Source organism: Aspergillus oryzae, chromosome 2 (genome assembly GCF_000184455.2).
Source record: "Aspergillus oryzae RIB40 DNA, chromosome 2".
In the NCBI taxonomy this organism is placed as follows: Eukaryota; Fungi; Ascomycota; class Eurotiomycetes; order Eurotiales; family Aspergillaceae; genus Aspergillus; species Aspergillus oryzae.
Window position 1 is genome coordinate 4,359,744 of NC_036436.1, and position 18,531 is coordinate 4,378,274.

Sequence of the window (18,531 nt, forward strand, 5' to 3'; positions counted from 1 at the left end):
CACGTCAGAAGTTACACCGCCTCATGGGGCCACCAGCCACAGGTCTCTGTGGCGAACGGGCTTAGAGGGGCTTGGCATTCTGGCTCTAATCGCCACGAATCTTCCTTAGAAACCGTTGGTGTCCGTTGTTGGTGTTGTTGACCCCGCGCTCGTCAAGACGGACCGAAAACAGAGAACCATGGGTCCCACCAGACATGGGTTTAATCTTCTTTGACGAACGGCTTCCAAAGTTACACCGAGTTTATAAGTGCCTGTACATAATTACGTTCATACATACTTACATACATACTTACATTACCTTCAAAAGAATGACCATGATGAATTATCAACAATAATTATTATCCTGGGTCCCTTTCTTTTCTTTTCTTTTTTCTCCCCGAAGGATTCTTATCACTTGCATTTCGCTTCCTACCGTTGAGACAAACAATATGCAGAGTCATACCGAAGGATCAGACCATCACTGCATGCAGATTTGGTATCTGCTCTATCATCATTTCAACTCCTTACCACAAAACGGCAATCAAACCTTAAGAGAAATCTGATACATCTTTCAACCATGGAAATCAATTCACCCCTGTACGGAGTACACAGTATTCTCCTACAGCCACCGCGACAAAACGTGCTGACCTAAATGGCCCGTGACGCTGATAGATCGACATTACAGTGAAGCGAAGGAGACAATCCTTACCCAAAGTATCGCATGATCACCGGGCGACGGGTTAAGTTCGAGCGAATTACATAACAAAGTGTAGCCACGTATTTCAATGGAATGAAGCATGTGTCGCTGAAATCCGGGGAGCATCGGTATGCGTCCTGTCCACGCACACCAACGTTCTGCGTGGGGGAGAAACACGCGGGATCGGCCCTATGGATTGACTGACCTACCACGTTCATAGAGATATTGAATCATGGATGATGTCGAATGCGCAATCAATGTTGACAACTCCGGCATTCCTGTACATACATCGTATCACCTTCAATAACGGAGGCCATGGAATCCCGATGGCGATAGGTAGGGAACACTTTCCCAGTCGTGTCTTCATGCTCAGTCTCGTTTCGACCATTTGGGAGAAGTACCACCTCTTCCAGAAGCACTTCACAGCATTAGCGGCCTGAATCTCAATAGTACCGTCCGGTTATACTGTATCTGCGACCGTGTGTATCACCTCTCAGGGTTCGAGACTGGGCCAACTATACGGCGTTGACTATATTGCAAACAAGCCTCTTGGAAACATCGAGCATTGCATTGCGGGGTAAATCTCCAGTCAATTCGGAGATTTTTACAAGTGGCAGTCTAGGAGGGGTCGTGTTGAAGGAAGCTCCTAATAATAGTTATAGAAGAAACAGTTGTTCGTCAAGATTACAGGAGATTTTTCTTTGGGTCCAAGGCGACAAAAACAAGGCGGGTGGATGATTTGCAGCTACTGCTCGATATGGTTGGTCTGACTGCACTCCAGCGGACTTAACCAGTCCGAGTATGGGACGATGGAGACTCAACTACTTAGTACTTACTAGTTAGTAGGACTCGCTTGGGTGCCGCCGGAAGACTTTACTATCATGCAATAAAAATGCATGGGGAACGTGACCACAGCAACAGTTGCCTGATGGGGACATTTTTGTAAAAACTCACTTCTGACATACAGTAGTTGCGATATTTTCTTCTCTCTTCTCTTTCTTTCTTTCCTGATTTCACTTGCCCTCGACTCGAAACTTTACCTCGGATTACCTTTGGTTGTGTTTCGTTCCACCAATATGCTCTTCCCGATCCAAGATGAAGCGATCCGCTCTACCAGGTTTTTTAAACGCCGAAGATTTGGATATCTCGGCAAATGAAGACAATGTTTGCCATTTTGGCGGTCTACCTAATTTATTTTCTTTCCAATAATAAAAATAATCATTGTAATAAAATAAACTCCTCGCGCGATAACCGCTTAATGTTTCATAGTCGGCTCGCATCCTTGGGACGTTCGCCCCCTTTGTCCTTGGGATGGAATTCCTGAGTGAATCAATCGCTCTCGTGGCTTTCCTAAAAGGGGAGGCTGCATCAGGGCTAATTTTAAAAAACCTTTTTACCCCAACACCACCACCTTCATCTTCGCCCTTGTTCTCCCGCATTCTCTCTAATGCATGACGATCGGGGTCGGTGTTTTTTTCCACTGGGTACGTGTGCCACACACACACACCCCCAGGGTGCACACACCAAGATACTACGCCCTTATCGACATCTCTGCTTGGCACTTTCTTAGCCCTTCGTCACTTCATGAACGCAAATGCCTACTCGGACAAATATGATTGGTAGGAGACTCGGGAGCCACCCGTTGATCATTCGAGCGGTTGACTGCCTTTCGGTGGAGACCCGCCTCGTCAGATCTTCCATATCCACCAATCCACCAACTAATCACCGGCTGGGTTGCCCCTTTGGAGGATTCAGTTTGAGATGGTTTCCTTTCCTTTCTTTCCTCCTTTCTTTGCTTTGCTTTGCCATGGAGACAACGATGTCATAAATTGATGATCATATGAGTGGCCCGGGGCTTGATTGGTGACGGGTAGAATAACGAGTCCCTATGACCCCATTCCTTCCTCTATGTATTGGATATACGGAATTCAGGATACGCATACGGAACCACCTATTGTTCAGCTTTCTGGCACTGACGTAGGTAGACGGAGGATGTAAGAAAACAAATTGCTACATCGAAAAGTGGAGGAATCATCAGCCCCAGCATTGGTGTTGTCGCCAAGAACATTCTTACCCCATCGTGTCTTACACCATGATGCAGGGATCTTGGTCAACAACCCCAGGGAAACCTACTCCTTGCTTCATGCATAATATCGAAAGGTTATATGCCAATCCGCCAATGCAGATTACTCTTCCTTTTCGTCCTACGCTCTTGTGCAGGACTCCTAGCTTGCTAAGCTATGCAGAACCCGACTTGAAAAACATTTTTCCTATTGGCGATACCGCAGGTCTCACGGTACAGGAGTGTGTACATGCTGCAAGTCAAGAACATACAGCTGTAGTTCGCTCGGCATCGGTAGGTTAGCCGTCCAGTTAAATGGCCATGCACGTCCACGGACAATAAAACTTGTTTAACACTTGATACTTCTTCGCCTGCCACCTCAAATCTATGGGAACATGTTATGTATCATGTTTGAAACATGGATGAATCGCCTGAGGTATCATGTGTATCCTCCATTCAACCTCCATCAGTCACTTCTGAAGATGCGGCACGAAAGGTTGTCTGTTTCCATATCCGGGGGGCGGGTTGCAGTCATGTACCAATCATGGGCGTCAGCCTTTCAAAGCCACTGACCAATATCCTTGCTACGATCGGTGTTTCTAAGAGATCACACGAACATGGGCCGCTGAGACGAAGACAAAGTCGAAGAAGGCCAAAGGAAGAGGATGGGTTGGACCCGTGGGTCAGTTATGATGTATGTTTAATGACCTATTTTCCGATTTGGGACAATGGAGGGATGGAATTACCAAAGAATGTGTGGTGTGATGATGGAGCATGAGCGGTGTGACTGACAGGCGGATCCTCTTTAGTAGTAGTATATCGATGATACGATCGGAACTAGTCTTATCGTTTTCTCCGATAGCGCTTGAGTCACAGATCTGTATCATGCTCCTTTATCAATCATGATTCTTGTCGATTGAGATATTAGTGCTAGAATGCACTGACTCAGATGAAAGATGTTGAACTCATGAGTCAAGGGCAAGAAAATAGCGATCGTCCATATACCATGACGCTTGATGGCTGAATTTATCTCGGTCCGAAGTAGGCTGAGGTCATTTGATACTAAAAGATTGAGGAACTAACAAATTAGCGCCCTCCACTTGAGCCTCCGAAGAATGTCAACGTCAGTGCGAGATACCGACGCAGTACTCCGGCACTGATAGGAAACAAAACTGCGGGAGGTACCTCCAGGAGCTTTTTGTTCCGAGTTTCGTTTCTGGTAGGGTAGTAGTAACCGTAGGATCCCATGCATACAAGCGCCATGGATCTGCTGGGACGTTTCTAGACCTCATCAAAATGAAGCCACTACTGTATGGTCTTTTTGCACGATACCTATACTTAGGAACGACAAGAGTACTAGGAGTAGTTGGTACTACTAAGGTACCTAAGTACTAGTGATACCTCTATTGGCGCCATTCCTCTGCATGCGCCAACTTCGAACACCCCCTAGAGCCTCTCTACCCGGTAAAGCGTCATGCAGGTGACCAGGATGTGTCCGTGATTCGTCCAGTACCGACCAACTTGAAATGCCCGCCAGGACGCTATCGGCTGCACGTTGTGCCCCACCACCAATCACGATGTGTACTACTCGTACCAACGGGTGGGTCCTCTCAACCTTAGGTAACGAAAGCACGGGTCACCCTACATCCTTCCAACCATTTCCCACCCCTCCAACACAAAAAAAGTAAAGGTTAAAAAACGCAGAGTGCAAAAAAAAAAAAAAAAAAAAGAAAAAGAAAAGAAAAGGAAAGAAAAGAAAAAGTAAAACTTTTCACCGACTTGCAAATGGAAGGTTGAAGCCTTTTTTGAATTGGTTACAAACAAGAGGAATTAATTGTTAATGATCAGCTCATCTGCCGTCATGGGAAACTACATATACGAATCATACTGCGAATTACGAATTACCCGTTAGCTTGATTCATCGATAGCCTTTTGGTCGTCTTCGTGTTAACCTCTGATCAATAAATTGTTTTTAATCTATTCTCGCATCATGGTATTCAATGTACGTACTGGAAAGCGTTGGCCGATCGGGATACCCGCTCTCGAGGGACTCGGAAAGTTACTCCACCTTACAGAGCCGAAGAATGTCACTTTCTGGGTTGGATGTTATGTTGATTGATGACATGACACTCCTTTCAATCTGAAACTGATAGATATTTGCCGTTCCAATGGTTCGCCAAAGGGGCCAAGAGCCATTCCCAATTTTCGGATTGCGATAGGGAGACCAGAGAAGGTTCGCAACCCCGCCATCGGAGATACCCTCATTCCCTTGGTCAATCTTCCAGAAAAGAATCGTCTTGATGATTTGATAAGGACAGATGAGCGGTCGACAAGCTGAGTAACGACTAATTTATACGAACCATTGTGGCCACCAGTGAGATTAACAGATAAAGGGGTAAAGGTTAAAAACAATTAAAAGAAAAAGAAAGAAAAGAACTAACCATGGATGCATACGAGGTATACCGCATACAGCGTAGTATTCACTGTACCCGGCTGCGGCCGTACCGTACGGTACGTATGCAAGTACGGACCTTGAGCACGGGTACAGCGGCTCGCCAACCAAAGGGAGATCAGAACACCGATAAGAGGGTATCATTTTATATACGATAATTAATTATATTAGTATATCGCCAGCCGCTGTTCCCTCAGCATTTTCCCTCTTCCTTCGCTTCCATCTTCTTCCTCTCAGCCCCCCTCTTCTCTCACAAGTATATATTCATATATCAATGAAAACAGATTGGGTGGTTCTTCATCGACATTGATCCGGATACTTTCTTGGAGTGTATTAAAAAATTACCTTGCTTCTGTTAAATTTTTACATCTATTTTATTTTTATTATACATTTTTTTCTCCGTTGCCTGCTTGACATTTTTCTTGTTCCCCATTTTAACTCAAGCTAAATTACCCTGTCATTCGCTGCTGACGCCTCTCAGCCCCTCTCAGCTGATTGATCGAGTGCACATCCATATCCACTGTTGCCCCCCATCATCCACCACCACTAATTCCACTAGGCAGTGGTTCTCGCATTTAGCGCCCTCGGATCCTGTCTTTTCTATCCCATCCCATCCCGTTTTCTCCTTTTGGGTGGTCACTATTTTCAGCACGCCTCATCTTCTCTATCCAGGCGACTACATCTCTCCCCAGCTGAGTACTGAGAATCAAATCGTGTCTCAGCTCTCTCCCTCTCAACTATTCATCAAGCATTGTCGTGGTTGGAGATCTTGTGAATTAGTTCCAGGTCTCTCCATCAATTATTTTAACCCCGGAGATTTTCCAGGTATGCTCACCTCTGCCTCAGCTTTTTTTTTTTTTTTTTTTTCTTTCTTTCACCCCTCAGTCCGGTTGCGATCCCCAATAGCCCTGGGGTCACTACATAGTCGTGCTTCAGTAATCGTTGCTGACTGTTTACTTCCCCTGACGTAACAGGTCCTCTCGCGTCTCACTTTCTCTGGTTGTCAGCAAAATGTCGACTTCTGTTTTGAACACTGCGAGTAGTTGTTGAGCGCTCCTCTTCAAAATCCGCCTGACGTGATCGTGTCTCGTTGGGCGAGGCATTGTCCGTAATGGAGAAGCTGAACAATGAAGATGGACAGCTTTTCATAAAGGTTCGTATCCCTTGCGTGACACGAATTTTGTTCATTCTTTGTCATAGCTCGTCAATAGACTGGCTTCTTTATCCACTAACTCGGGACTGTTATGTAGAATCTCGCCAGTTTTGTACGAACCCATGAGAAGGCACTCGCCAACGCGCTTCAGTTGAAACGTCAGCCTAGCAAAAATGCGTCCACTCAGTCGAGCTCGTCTACGAGCTCGGCCTCATCGGCTTTGGCAGCAGCCTTGTCATTCGGTGCCTTGAAATTCACCTCTCAAACTATCAAACCCGCTAAACTTACCCTGACCCCTCACCACCTCTTCTATCTCCTCTCCCGATTCGAAGATCTCTCTATAGCCGTGGGCCCTATGAATGTTAGACTGGAGAATATTCATACCGACGTGTCGCAGTCCTATGTTTCGTTCCTGAATAAGCCTCAACGGTCCAGGGGCGACAGGGATTCTATCCACTCTGTATCAAGTGTCCGTAGTGTCATGTCTGGTATGAGTGCTCTCTGGTCGTCATTTGGGCTAGGCTCGAAGGACTCCGTCTCCAAGTCAGAGAAGGCCAAAGCAGCCCTAGAAGCAGATCTTAAATATCTATACTCTGCTTTTACTAAAATTCCGTGCTTGCGTCTAGCCCCTGACCGTCGTGCCCGCCTGATCCGCGGATACGAAGAGTTTCCTTTTGATACCGCTGTCCCTCTCCACTCCTTTAAAAACTTGGGTGGACTAGAGATAATTGATATAGACTTTCGCTCGTTTTTCGGCTGGGACCGACTATCCGAGCAACTACGCACCCTTACTGTGAAGAGAGCCAAGATCGAGGACCCCGCGGATCTGTTGACGGGAATAGTGTTGGACGACATTGACAAGCGTCGGCGCCGGTCGTCCAAGAATCAGCAATCGCCTGTCCTGGGGTGGAGTGGGAATACATACCCTCAGCCGGTCTACAAGTCCGACATCCCTGGCTCCCTCTCTGCTCCCGGGTCTCCGGTGGCTGATACGGCGTTCGGTACCAGCACCAGTCCCCAGGCGGTCCCCATGCTTAGAGTAGGATCCGAAGGTGCTAGAGGCCATGCACGAACGGGAAGTATTTCGCCCACGCGCCCGACAAGCTCCAAACACTCTTCCCACCGCCATAGCCGGCGCATACGACGTACCGGATCTGGTAGTTCAAACTCGAGTGATAACACCGGTCATCGTAATGGAAGTTCTTCGAACCTCGCTGCTGGCGGTCTTCCGCCGTCCAAATGGCAATTTTTGCGGCATCTGGGTCTCCCAGATAACTCTTTAACCTCCGTCACGGCCGCCGGACTTGCTCCGGTTGCCAATACGCTGTACTCTCTTGATCTGTCGGCGAATCTCTTCACCGAGGTCCCGGACAGCCTCGCAACGCTAGTTGCTTTGCGAGCCCTTAATCTCTCCAACTGCATGATAGAATCTCTCCACTCACTGTCTCGCAACCCTCTTCCTGCTATAACTGCTCTTAACCTTCGCGGCAACCGGCTTCGCTCGCTTGCGGGCATTGAAAGGCTACTATCCCTGGAAAGACTGGACCTCCGAGACAACGACCTGACCGACCCCACTGAGATTGCCAGGCTAACGAGTCTCCCTGAAATACGGGAGATTTGGGTGTCTGGGAATCCTTTCGTGAAAACGCATTCTGGCTACCGCATTGTAATTTTCAACCTCTTCCGTCGTACTCCGGGATACTCGGAAGACATCATTATCGATGGATCCGGCCCAGGGTACACAGAGAGGAAGCAGCTAGTTGATCGGGTTGCCGAGCCCGAAGGTACACCGATCATACGATCAGCTGCCGCGGACCACTCGGCCGTCGTCAGCAAGCCAGCCACCACCGCAGTACCGGGAGCCGCAGCTGCCGGGCCCGCTGAGGGAGAAGATGGTTATGCACGACGAACACCACAAAATGAATATGGCGTTGGGTCTACTCGTCGGAAGAAAGGTCATCGAAGGAGGATCGTCAACACGTCTGTGGAGAAGGCCTCAACTGATGGTAAAGAAACCCCAGGTGCGATGGTGCCTTCTGTCCTTCCTATTCAGCATATTCAATTACCCGTTGATCCATTTGTGACACCGTCTTCCGACCGTCAACGGAGATCTGATGGTGGACCTCAGGTCGGACCTGCGAAAGTTCGAAGCCCAGAAAGGGTCGACAGTGATCCAGACCTCCCCAGCCAGCCGCTGAACGAGTCTCTTGTCATACCGCGGGTAGTCCAGGAGCTGGACTGGAACGCGGATGGCCAGTTCTACCGGCGGCAACTGGAGGCTCTGAAACACGACGTCGGCAACACCTGGCTCCATGCGCTGGGGGACCGTGGCTGGGATCAGCCACCACGGGACATCAACATTCCTCGCACGGGGGTGAACCTCGGGGATTCAGCAATTATCCCAGCGGAGGCACTTACCCGGGCAAACAACCTGCCCATTCTCAGCGGAGGCCGACCCTGAGTTGCCTATCCGTATCTACTGGTTGGCGTACCGCCAAGCAGCACAAAAGTCGTTCAAGTTGGCTCGTTTACCTGGTTCCTTTAGCCCATCAATTTTTTCTTCACTATTACCATCACCCCCGTCACGTTTCCTACTTGTGGCAGTGGCAGTTGGCCACTAAGTGCATTTGGTGGCGTTCTATGGCCTTTCAAGATAGTGGGCCGGATGTCTGAACATTTCTGCTTTTTACGACTACGATATTTTTATCCTCTCCCAACTCTCCTATCTACCGTACACCTTGCATTCGACCGTTTCAGGCTGGTCCATGTTATGGGAGGCAATTATTTCCCGAGATTCACCGTCTCTAGACCGCATGTATTATTGTATTTGGTGAAGGGTTTATGGTGTTCACTGGCGTTTCCAAAGCTGTTTGTTTTCTATTTTTTTTTTTTTTTTTATCGTGCCTTTTCATGATGTCCTGGCCCTTTTTTTTCGTCTCTTTTTTTTTAACTCTTCTTCTATTCTTCATCCTCTCTAATGATTGACTGAGAGGGCTTGACCGACGCATGTTGAGATGCCATTGTGTTAAATTGCTTGATGTATACCTCTTGCCTGTTGTTTCCTTTTCTCCTATCATTCCAGATTACCCCGCCTGCTCGAGTTTCGGAGTTACGCAGAGCAGTGATGAAGTTCGGATCTAATGCATGAGACATGAAAAGAGCAAATGTGCGACGAGTCATTGTGCGCGCGAGAGAAGAGAGGGAGGCAAATCTCTCCGTGAGTTCATACTAGCAGCAGCAGTAGTAGTTTAAATGCAATAGCGCGTTGAGCGTTGACGAAGATGCACTGCGTCATAGATATCGCGTAGGAGTAAGAAGTGTCGTTGGGATAAGAATGCTAGGAGACTAAGGCGTGGAAGTGGTGTATGCACAACATCTGCTGACAGGAGAAAATTCGATTCGATGGGCTGTCGTGGATCCTATGTCACTTTTCTCCTACTGGCGAGGGAGGGTCTGCGCCATTGATGAGCGAATGCGAGCGCGATCGGAGCAGGGTGGCGATAGAGGAAGATCAGAGGGGATCAGATGGGAATTGATCGCATGTAATCCATGTCGATGTCGGGTGGAAGAGATCTATTCAGGATACTGTTAGTGGGATGAAGGAAAGAAAGTCCAGTTAGTAGTCATATTCATGATTGTTGGAATGAGACCGTTGAAAGAATTCAAGATGAAGACCAAGTTGAATGAATGAATTGGAATGGATGAAGGAAATCCAACCACGATGGACCAATGAGAGGGCGAGGATGGGCGGGCGGGCGAGCGATTGAAGGAAACCTTTTCTTCTGCTTCTCTCGTCCTTTTCTCTCTCTCACTGGTCAACCTGCCCTCTCTGGTGAGCCTGCCCTTTGATCTCCTTCCCCGTCTCGACCCTTTGCCCACTCCTCCTCCTCCCTCCTCTTCTCGCTGCCTCGCTCTTCTCCCTGAAGAATTCAGCTTAAGGATAAGAAGCACAAGAAAAAGGAAAAATCCTCATTCTCATTCTGCTGCCCAAACAGATCCCAATCTAGGCCGAATTATCAAAAATTTTCAGCCGTCCGAGCGGAACAGGAAAAAGATCCCTTGATTGCCGACGCTCTCGCTCTCGTTCTCTCACTCACTCTCAACAATCCCTTCCACAACAACCCCTTCACGCCACCACAAGATCGCTTTCGCTTTCCTGGCAAGCGTTTCCATCTCAACCCTCCGATTTACACGGCTTTTCGGCCATTCCATCGCATCCTCTCTCCCCCCAAAAGGGAAAAATAATCGTCCCGTCGAGTTTTCCGCCAAAGGCTCCTGGTCAACAACTTATTTTTTCCTTTTTGCTCATCCACCGTCTTTGAGGCTTCGTCTCATCGCCCGGAATTTGCATCACCTCGTCCTCACCGCGCGTCATCTAGATCTGAAGGGGAGTGTTTGATTTTCACACCTTGTCTGGCTCCTCGCCAGATTCCCCGATTGTACGAGGCCGTTTGGCCTGTTTTCGTTTCCCTATCTTGTTGTTCCCTTTAGATCCGTTTGGTAAGCGCTCCACCCCTCTTTCATCGCTGCCTCAACCACGACGAGCCAGAAATCTTCCGAGCGCATTGTTCACGCGTTTTTCGCCGGGCCCTGACCAGACCCATCGAAATTTTCTATCCGTCATGACCGGAGAGGGATGCTAATAGTTTAGTTATCACAGTATAGACGCCGCGTCATCGTAACAAGCGCCTCGCGAACTACTTTATCCTTCCTTTTCTTTCCTTTTCTTCTCCTTTCTTTCTTTCCATCGTTGCTTACGCCTTGTGTGCATTATCTACTCTTTGTTTTTTCTGTCGCTCCCGCCGTCTCTCGTTAGAGCCCCGTCGCCATGGCTGATCAGGAAGTGGATTTGGACTCGATCATTGATAGATTGTTGGAGGTGAGGGGTAGCCGTCCTGGCAAGCAGGTTCAGCTGTTGGAATCGGAAATTCGCTATCTCTGCACCAAGGCTCGGGAAATTTTCATCTCGCAGCCCATCCTGCTAGAGTTGGAAGCGCCAATCAAGGTAACGCCGTGGCCCTGTCTCCTGAGCCGGAATCTCGGGTAACAATGGCATTGTTCCTGAGGGCTAACACGCTGGCGCGATCAGATTTGCGGTGATATCCACGGCCAATACTACGACCTTCTGCGTCTTTTCGAATACGGTGGATTCCCGCCCGAGGCCAACTACCTGTTCCTCGGAGACTACGTGGACCGTGGCAAGCAGTCCCTCGAGACCATTTGTCTACTCCTGGCATACAAGATCAAGTACCCTGAAAACTTCTTCGTTCTTCGTGGAAACCACGAATGCGCGTCCATTAACCGTATCTACGGCTTCTACGATGAATGTAAGCGGAGGTATAACATCAAGCTCTGGAAGACTTTCACCGATTGCTTCAACTGCCTCCCCATTGCGGCCATCATTGACGAGAAGATCTTCACCATGCACGGTGGTCTGAGTCCCGATCTGAACTCTATGGAGCAGATTCGTCGTGTGATGCGTCCCACTGATGTAAGTGCCCCCCGGTTACCCCACCCCCGCCCGTCCTGGTTCTCTGTTGGAGATCTTTCTGTGCCCTCTTGCAGTTCAACCAGGTATCACGATGGGTTGTCCCGATTTATCCGAATCCTTCTCGCCTGGCTCCTGAAGCTCAAGGCTTGGCCTGCTAACGAGAACAGATTCCTGACTGCGGTCTCCTGTGCGACCTTCTGTGGTCCGATCCGGACAAGGACATTACGGGCTGGAGTGAAAACGACCGAGGTGTCTCATTCACGTTTGGTCCCGATGTCGTCTCCCGTTTCCTCCAGAAGCACGATATGGATTTGATTTGCCGTGCACACCAAGTAGTCGAGGACGGCTATGAGTTCTTCTCCAAGCGTCAACTCGTCACGCTTTTCAGTGCCCCCAACTATTGTGGAGAGTTTGACAACGCTGGTGCCATGATGAGTGTCGACGAGAGTCTACTCTGTTCCTTCCAGGTATGTTGCAACTCGCGTTGCCCCGCTCACTGTGACGGTGCAGGCAGCTAACCCGTCAATCGCAGATCTTGAAACCAGCAGAAAAGAAACAAAAGTACGTTTACGGGGGCATGAGCTCAAACAGGCCCGTCACTCCTCCGCGAAAGCAAAAGAAGAAGTAAGACATACGAGCTTTTCCATGTGCAGCAGGTTCGGACGGAGATAAACACAACATACCCACCCACTCATCACCACACGAGACCGGATCCAGATCCCCGCATCATCGATGGCCAGTGCATTAGACGGTCGGAAGCAGCAGATACAACAGGTCACCCGAAAGAGCCTTACGATATGCAGAGCGTCATTTCCTCCCCCGCATACCACCTCCAGCGACTCCGAGTGATTTCTTTTCCTTTGCGCTGAATATGTTATTTTCCCTATCTCTTTATATGGAAGGTACTTGTGCTCCCGTCGGGGTCGGTGTTTTACTCTTTTCTTCTTTTTCTTTACTTTCCATTTCCTTGTTTATCTTCACTTCCTCCTTTTCTTTTCTTTTAACTCTTGTCTTGTCCGAATTATTTACAGAGGGAGGGGAAGCGACGGGCTGCATCTGGTGTTCTCCGTTTGCGCTTTTTTGAAAATCTTCCTGTGAGTGTAATGCCAACCAAATAAGCAACGACACGTCCATGTCTTTGGACTTCAAGACCCATCCCATCCTTCAATAGCCGTCCTTGCCTACTCTGCCCTTCTACCCTCCATAACCCTTCGCCCAATGGACCCGTAATGGATCTCTCGAGGTTCTTGTGAAGCGGCCCCGTGCGTGAACTCGAATGGATTGGATGACTTGGCGATAATGAACACCGCATGCCATCATATCAGCATATCATGTCTTCCATATCATGTTTATGATGAGCTCATGTTATCGATTGATTAATGTTTTCATCTAGCGGCAACAGAATATCGAAACTGGTGCGATAACAGTCTTTGTTACCCGTCTCCCTTCCTCTTCCTGGCTCGTCTGTGCAGAGGTGGTGGAGGATCTTCAGATCAGTCCGTTCCATTCAATGTATTACTGTATTTTAGAGGCATAATTATCGCACTTGTTGATCTCTTTCATTTTTTCTCACTTTGCTAAAGATTTCGTATTCGAAATGCTTTGTTCAGTACTACATGTATGCCTCTTACTGGTGGTATACTTTAGTACTCGAAAAGTAAGGGTTGTTTATCTTAGCTATCTACTCAAGTCTTTGAACTGCTACCTGGTCTTCAAGGCTTGAGAATCTGATAAGTTGTGGTATCAAAAGCTCATTGTATAACGATACGTTCGTACGATGATAGGAAGCAAAACGATTGGAAAGACCAAAGGAAAAGAAAATTAGACCTAGTAAATAGCTAATTCGAACAAGCTAAAATCGATTGACGATTGACCATAATCAATTACATGCCACCGAAGCCAGGAGAGACGATGTGCGAGATATCAAATATAGAAAGAAGTACTCCGTCCAGTCCATCTACTCGTGAACTCCCTCCCCCCTTTGTAATGTTTCCGCTCAAGCTTACCTGCGAGTTTTTGTTTTTCAAGCTTAAACGTATTGGGACAGCCACCTGATACCCTCGCCGTAACCTGTGATTGATTAGTTGTGTCTCCATGGGATGTGGCGGATAGATTGGGAACGGGGCTGAGAGGGCTTGGCAGGACTCACCCTGTCTCATCACAACACTGCACATGAAGACCTCGATCGGTCGGATGCCCTCAAGTGGCACCTTGCCCTTTCCTGTGGTCTGGTAGAGTCCCAGCTGGTGTCTCAGTTCGTCCTCGCTGACGGCGTCGGGGTGGTCGATCTTGTTGCCGAGAATGAGGAAGGGGACCTTGGCGAGCTCCTCCATGGCGAGGAGAGCGTCGAGCTCGGCCTTGGACTCGGGGAAACGCTCGTGGTCCTTGGCGTCAACGAGGAAAACGATACCGCTCACTTCGGGGAAATAGTCCTTCCAGAGACGTCGGGCTGCAGTCGGAGTACGTTGTCAGAAGTTGTTCTCGATGGAAGGTGTATATGACGAGGTGATTCGGCATAGAGCGTAGATATGAAGAGGGATAGACAGGTAAGGTAAACTGTGTCTTATCCACTTACCCTGCTGGTGACCACCCAAGTCAAAGGTAGTGAAGCGGTTGTTTCCGATAGCGAGCTCCTCCGACGCTGTTGTTGGTGCCCAGTTAGCCTTTGTGCCAATTCGCCACCCGATCCTATCCCCCCAGTAAATTGACCAGTGCCACGTCCACATCGTTTTCAAATCAAGGATACATACTCGGATGAGCGGTGGGCTGAAGAACGGCAACCCGGTCGTTCTAGAATTTCCCTCGCGTTAGCATATGATTTCCCATCTTTCGTTTCGTGGGCCGCAATTGAACGGCCCTGTCACACTGCGCCTAGGTGTACGAGGGCGACAGCGGGAAAGGACGTGCATGGGCAGGTACACACCTTCAACATGTGCAGAAGGGTCGTCTTTCCGGCATTGTCGAGGCCGAGGAAGAGGAGCTTGGCGTGCTTGTTGAGCAGGCCGAGGGAGGCCAGGACATCGTAGACTGTGCGGAGGGACCATCAGCGACTGTATTTCCTTCATAGACGGTGCCTTAAGGAAGAAGACGGCCAGGTAATGGACGGGACCAGAAAGAGATCCTTTCCGAAGGGGGCAGGTATAATGGAGTTTTGTATTTGGGTATGCAGATCGACTTTGTTCAAAAACAAGCGGCCGACCGGGCAGACAGAGAACGGGGGAGCAGCACGTACACCAGTTAATGATCCACATGGTGAGATCGATCCAGTCCGAACGGGTTGGTACTGAAGATCGGTGATATGGAGTGCGAGGTTTGCGAAGGCTGGAGCGCTGGCGGTGAGGTTTGAAGAAGATAAGACACGGTTGCGGTGGTTGACGTTGGCTTTCGCTTGCCTGACGCTTAGCGCTCGGCTAAGCCAACCAGAGCGCCGGGAGATCAGCCGGGACCACGTATGTATCTCCAGTTAGTAGTACCTGAACCCTGGCCTTTCTTTCTCGTCTCTTCCATTCCTACACAAGTCAACTACAGGGATGCAAGTAAGTCTCTTGTTTTGTATGTATATTTTTTCATTTGTTTGAATTTCGGATATTCTGTGGGATCAGCACACTGATCAGTCGGTTGGAACCTGTATCTACAACGTCGCGCGCAACAACCAAAAGGGGGTATACACTTCATGAACCGCCTCCATGCAACAAAAATAAAACAAAAACAGACCAAACCAGAGTCCCGACCAAAAACAGAGGCCGCCCAACAGAAGGGATGTCATAAAAATAGTAATAAAGGGAGTGCGGGTAACAAATATGTATCACAAGAAACGAAGAAGCAAAAGCGATCGCCCTGTAAATGCAAACAAATGTCCTCCGAAGCAGAAAGTCATCAGCCAGGTAGGAAACAACAGTCAACGAGTGGGTGATCGTTAAAAATAATCAATATTTACAAGAAAGGCATGTATCCCTTCTGATGAAGAAAGGAAGGGTCTAAACAGATAGGACGAGCTGTGCGTCTTCTCCGACGCCATAGGCTCGGCACCTCTCAGCAACTGCGAGGCCCAGGTCCTTCATCCGTTCAGCACCCTTTCCGGGAATGGGTCGCCGTTCCATCTGCTCCTTGGCAGCTTTGCGGCAGTGTTGACGCCAGTACTTTTCTTTGCGCTTCTGGCGCTTTTTCTCGAGACCCTCGACAATATCGATGGGGCCTCGAGTATGCACTTCACGAGTGCGGGATAATTCACGCTCAGGTGACTCTCGGAGGGGAACAATACCCGTCCAGCGATAAGAGCCATCCTGTTTAGCGAAGAAGGGGTTAGGTGTCCGAGGCAGCGACTTGGTACGAGCAACGTGCGGGCGTTGGACCAACTCGCTGATGTTCATGCCAGGGGCCTGAAGGTGGGTGGCCTCATCGCTGGCAGTCCGTTCGACTCTAACCGGGGACTTCAACTTCATCGGTGGTGGTGGGGAGCGTAGACGTCTGGGGGAGGAGCGGCCATGGCGACGAGGAGGTGGTGGAGAGACCATCCGCTTGGGAGACAAGCGAGGAGACTGCTTGCGCATCTGGTCAGCCCCAGATCTTCCTCGAGCCGGTTCGTCGACCATGGACTCCGCCAGATCGTCGTCCTCATCATCGTCCTCCTCATCAAGATCCGATGTCGGGAAACTAGGGTCGATGTCTTGGGGGATGATGATCTGTTTGGAGAGTCGACGCTGCTCGATGCAAGACTTGTAGGCAGCTTCTAGAGGTCGATCTTCGTCAAACGTGCCACAGACGAAGTCTGTACTGTCAGGCAAGTTGGGAGTCCTAGGACGCATCTTCATAGGTTTAGCACGGTTGATGCCTTTGCCCGAGAGCGCAGGTGGCCATCTCCGGCTCAGATCATCATGACCAGAGTCAAAGGACGTGTTCGAGTCCCTGCGAGGGAGGACAGTAGGAGGAACCTCGAGTGTCAGAGGACTGGTAGCGGCAGTGGTCGAGGCAGGTGCCCAGAATTCATACTCGGAGCCATCATCGCTCTCATCTGAATCAGCAAAGCCTGCCTCATTATCTGACTCGTTACCATCATCTGATGAGAGAGTTGACTCGTCGTCATCGTCATCCTCGTCATCATCCTCCTCATCATCGTCCTCTTCTTCGTCCTCAAGAGCCTCCTCCTCTGCTTCTTCGCCAAGTTTCCTAATCGCGATTTCTTTCTTCATACAATCACTCATGGTGATCTTGTCCGTGTAGTCACCAGACTTAGTGACCCATTCATCATCTTCCTCCTCGGAGCTAGCAAACTCATGGAAGCGAGTCGCCTCGGATTCTTCAAACTTGCCCAGTCCGCTCGTAGGTACACCCCTCTTCTCGGTGGCTGGCTTCTCCTGATTCTGGGCGACTGGAACCATAGCTTTCTCAGGGGACGCCTTACGAGCGATGGGGGCAGGTGATCCACGAGGACGTGATCGTACACTGATACCACGGCACGGAGACCGTTCTCGTTTCGTCTCCGGGTCACGGGCTGGGCAGACGAAAGTGAGGACTGTCCTCCGCTTCGCAGGCTCTGTGGAGGTAGGATTGGTATCATTCTTCTGCGCGGTCGGTCGTTGCGGTGTAGGTGGTTGGGCCTTCGACTCCTCCGTTTTACGACCGCATGCAAAGCTGATGCATCTCTTGCGTCCCAGGTTGGCCTCAACAGTCGACTCGCTAGTCTGGACAGTCAACTTCTTGCTGCTGCCCATTGACGGAGCTTTGCTGGATAGCTGAGCTGGCAGAGGTGGACTGGGGGTGCTGGACAGAGATGGACTGCTCAGGCCTTCGTCGCTAGTCAATTCAGCAGTCGACACACCGCTAACGTTGCTATGAGGGTACGAGCGGTAGAAGGACCTGTCACGGGGCGAGGGAAGCTCTTCGGACGGGCTGTGCCGGAGGGCACGGGTGAGGAGGGATTCTTTCTTATCACTCATGGCGGTGGTGGACTTGACGTAAACCACACCGTCGTCAACGTTCATTGGGGCGGTATTCAGAAACCGGTGATCGGGAGGTTCATCGATGTCCTCAGTCATTGTGCTTTCTTGCGGGGCAGACTTGTTGGACTGATGAGGTGAGAGTAGCATCTTCAAGATGTGTTGTATCGACGAGAAAGGTCGGTCACCACCACGGAAGTTGGCCATCACTTTACGATTAAATTAATACTGACGACAAAAGAGTATGTGAGAGAAACAAGGTAAGTGAGGATAGAGAGACAGTTCGGTAGGTAGTAGTATGGTGAACGGTGGAAAGGATCGTGGCGACGGCGAGGATTGGAGGATTCAATTGCTTGGAAAGAATATAATCCGATAATTTCATCAATCAAATATAATGAATAAGAAGATACTCTCTCAGTATCGATCAATCGTGTAACCGATCGAGCCAGAGGGCAGAAGAGAATGGGGTCCCAAAAAGGACGAAGACGGTCATGATATACAAGGCATGGTGTTGAGGTATGGCGCAGCAGGGAAAGGAGACAATGGCGTCTGGTATGCGGCCAAGATCTGCGATCTACGCCTTCTTCAATAGATGGCAGCTCAAAGAGCGCCAGAAGAAGACGCGTTCAAGAAAAACTCCAGAAAAAAACAATGTGTTGGCAAGGCTTTGAGTTCGAGATGGAGGAAGAAGGAATGTTAAGAGGAAGTCGGAGAATAAAAAATTGATATTTGGAAGGGAGGGGAGGGCAAAAACTGTATTT

At 49.3% G+C, this 18,531-nt stretch overlaps 3 protein-coding genes across 3 annotated transcripts; 1 reads left to right on the plus strand and 2 right to left on the minus strand.

Moving 5' to 3' along the window:
* Positions 1-6,301: 6,301 nt before the first annotated feature.
* AO090003000840 (leucine-rich repeat domain-containing protein) lies at positions 6,302-8,804 on the plus strand (the record flags this gene model as incomplete). The annotated part of the gene is made up of 2 exons (XM_001819920.3): positions 6,302-6,343; positions 6,441-8,804. 2 exons carry the CDS (start codon positions 6,302-6,304, stop codon positions 8,802-8,804), a joined length of 2,406 nt encoding a protein of 801 aa, XP_001819972.1.
* A 5,059-nt stretch (positions 8,805-13,863) lies between these two features.
* Positions 13,864-15,085, minus strand: sar1 (Arf family GTPase SAR1; the record flags this gene model as incomplete). The annotated part of the gene is made up of 6 exons (XM_001819921.3): positions 13,864-13,904; positions 13,984-14,283; positions 14,410-14,475; positions 14,585-14,624; positions 14,758-14,861; positions 15,067-15,085. The coding sequence occupies 6 exons, from the start codon at positions 15,083-15,085 to the stop codon at positions 13,864-13,866; spliced, it is 570 nt and encodes a 189-aa protein (XP_001819973.1).
* A 726-nt stretch (positions 15,086-15,811) lies between these two features.
* AO090003000843 (uncharacterized protein) lies at positions 15,812-17,977 on the minus strand (the record flags this gene model as incomplete). The annotated part of the gene is made up of 1 exon (XM_001819922.3): positions 15,812-17,977. One exon carries the CDS (start codon positions 17,975-17,977, stop codon positions 15,812-15,814), a length of 2,166 nt encoding a protein of 721 aa, XP_001819974.1.
* Between the last annotated feature and the right edge of the window lie 554 nt (positions 17,978-18,531).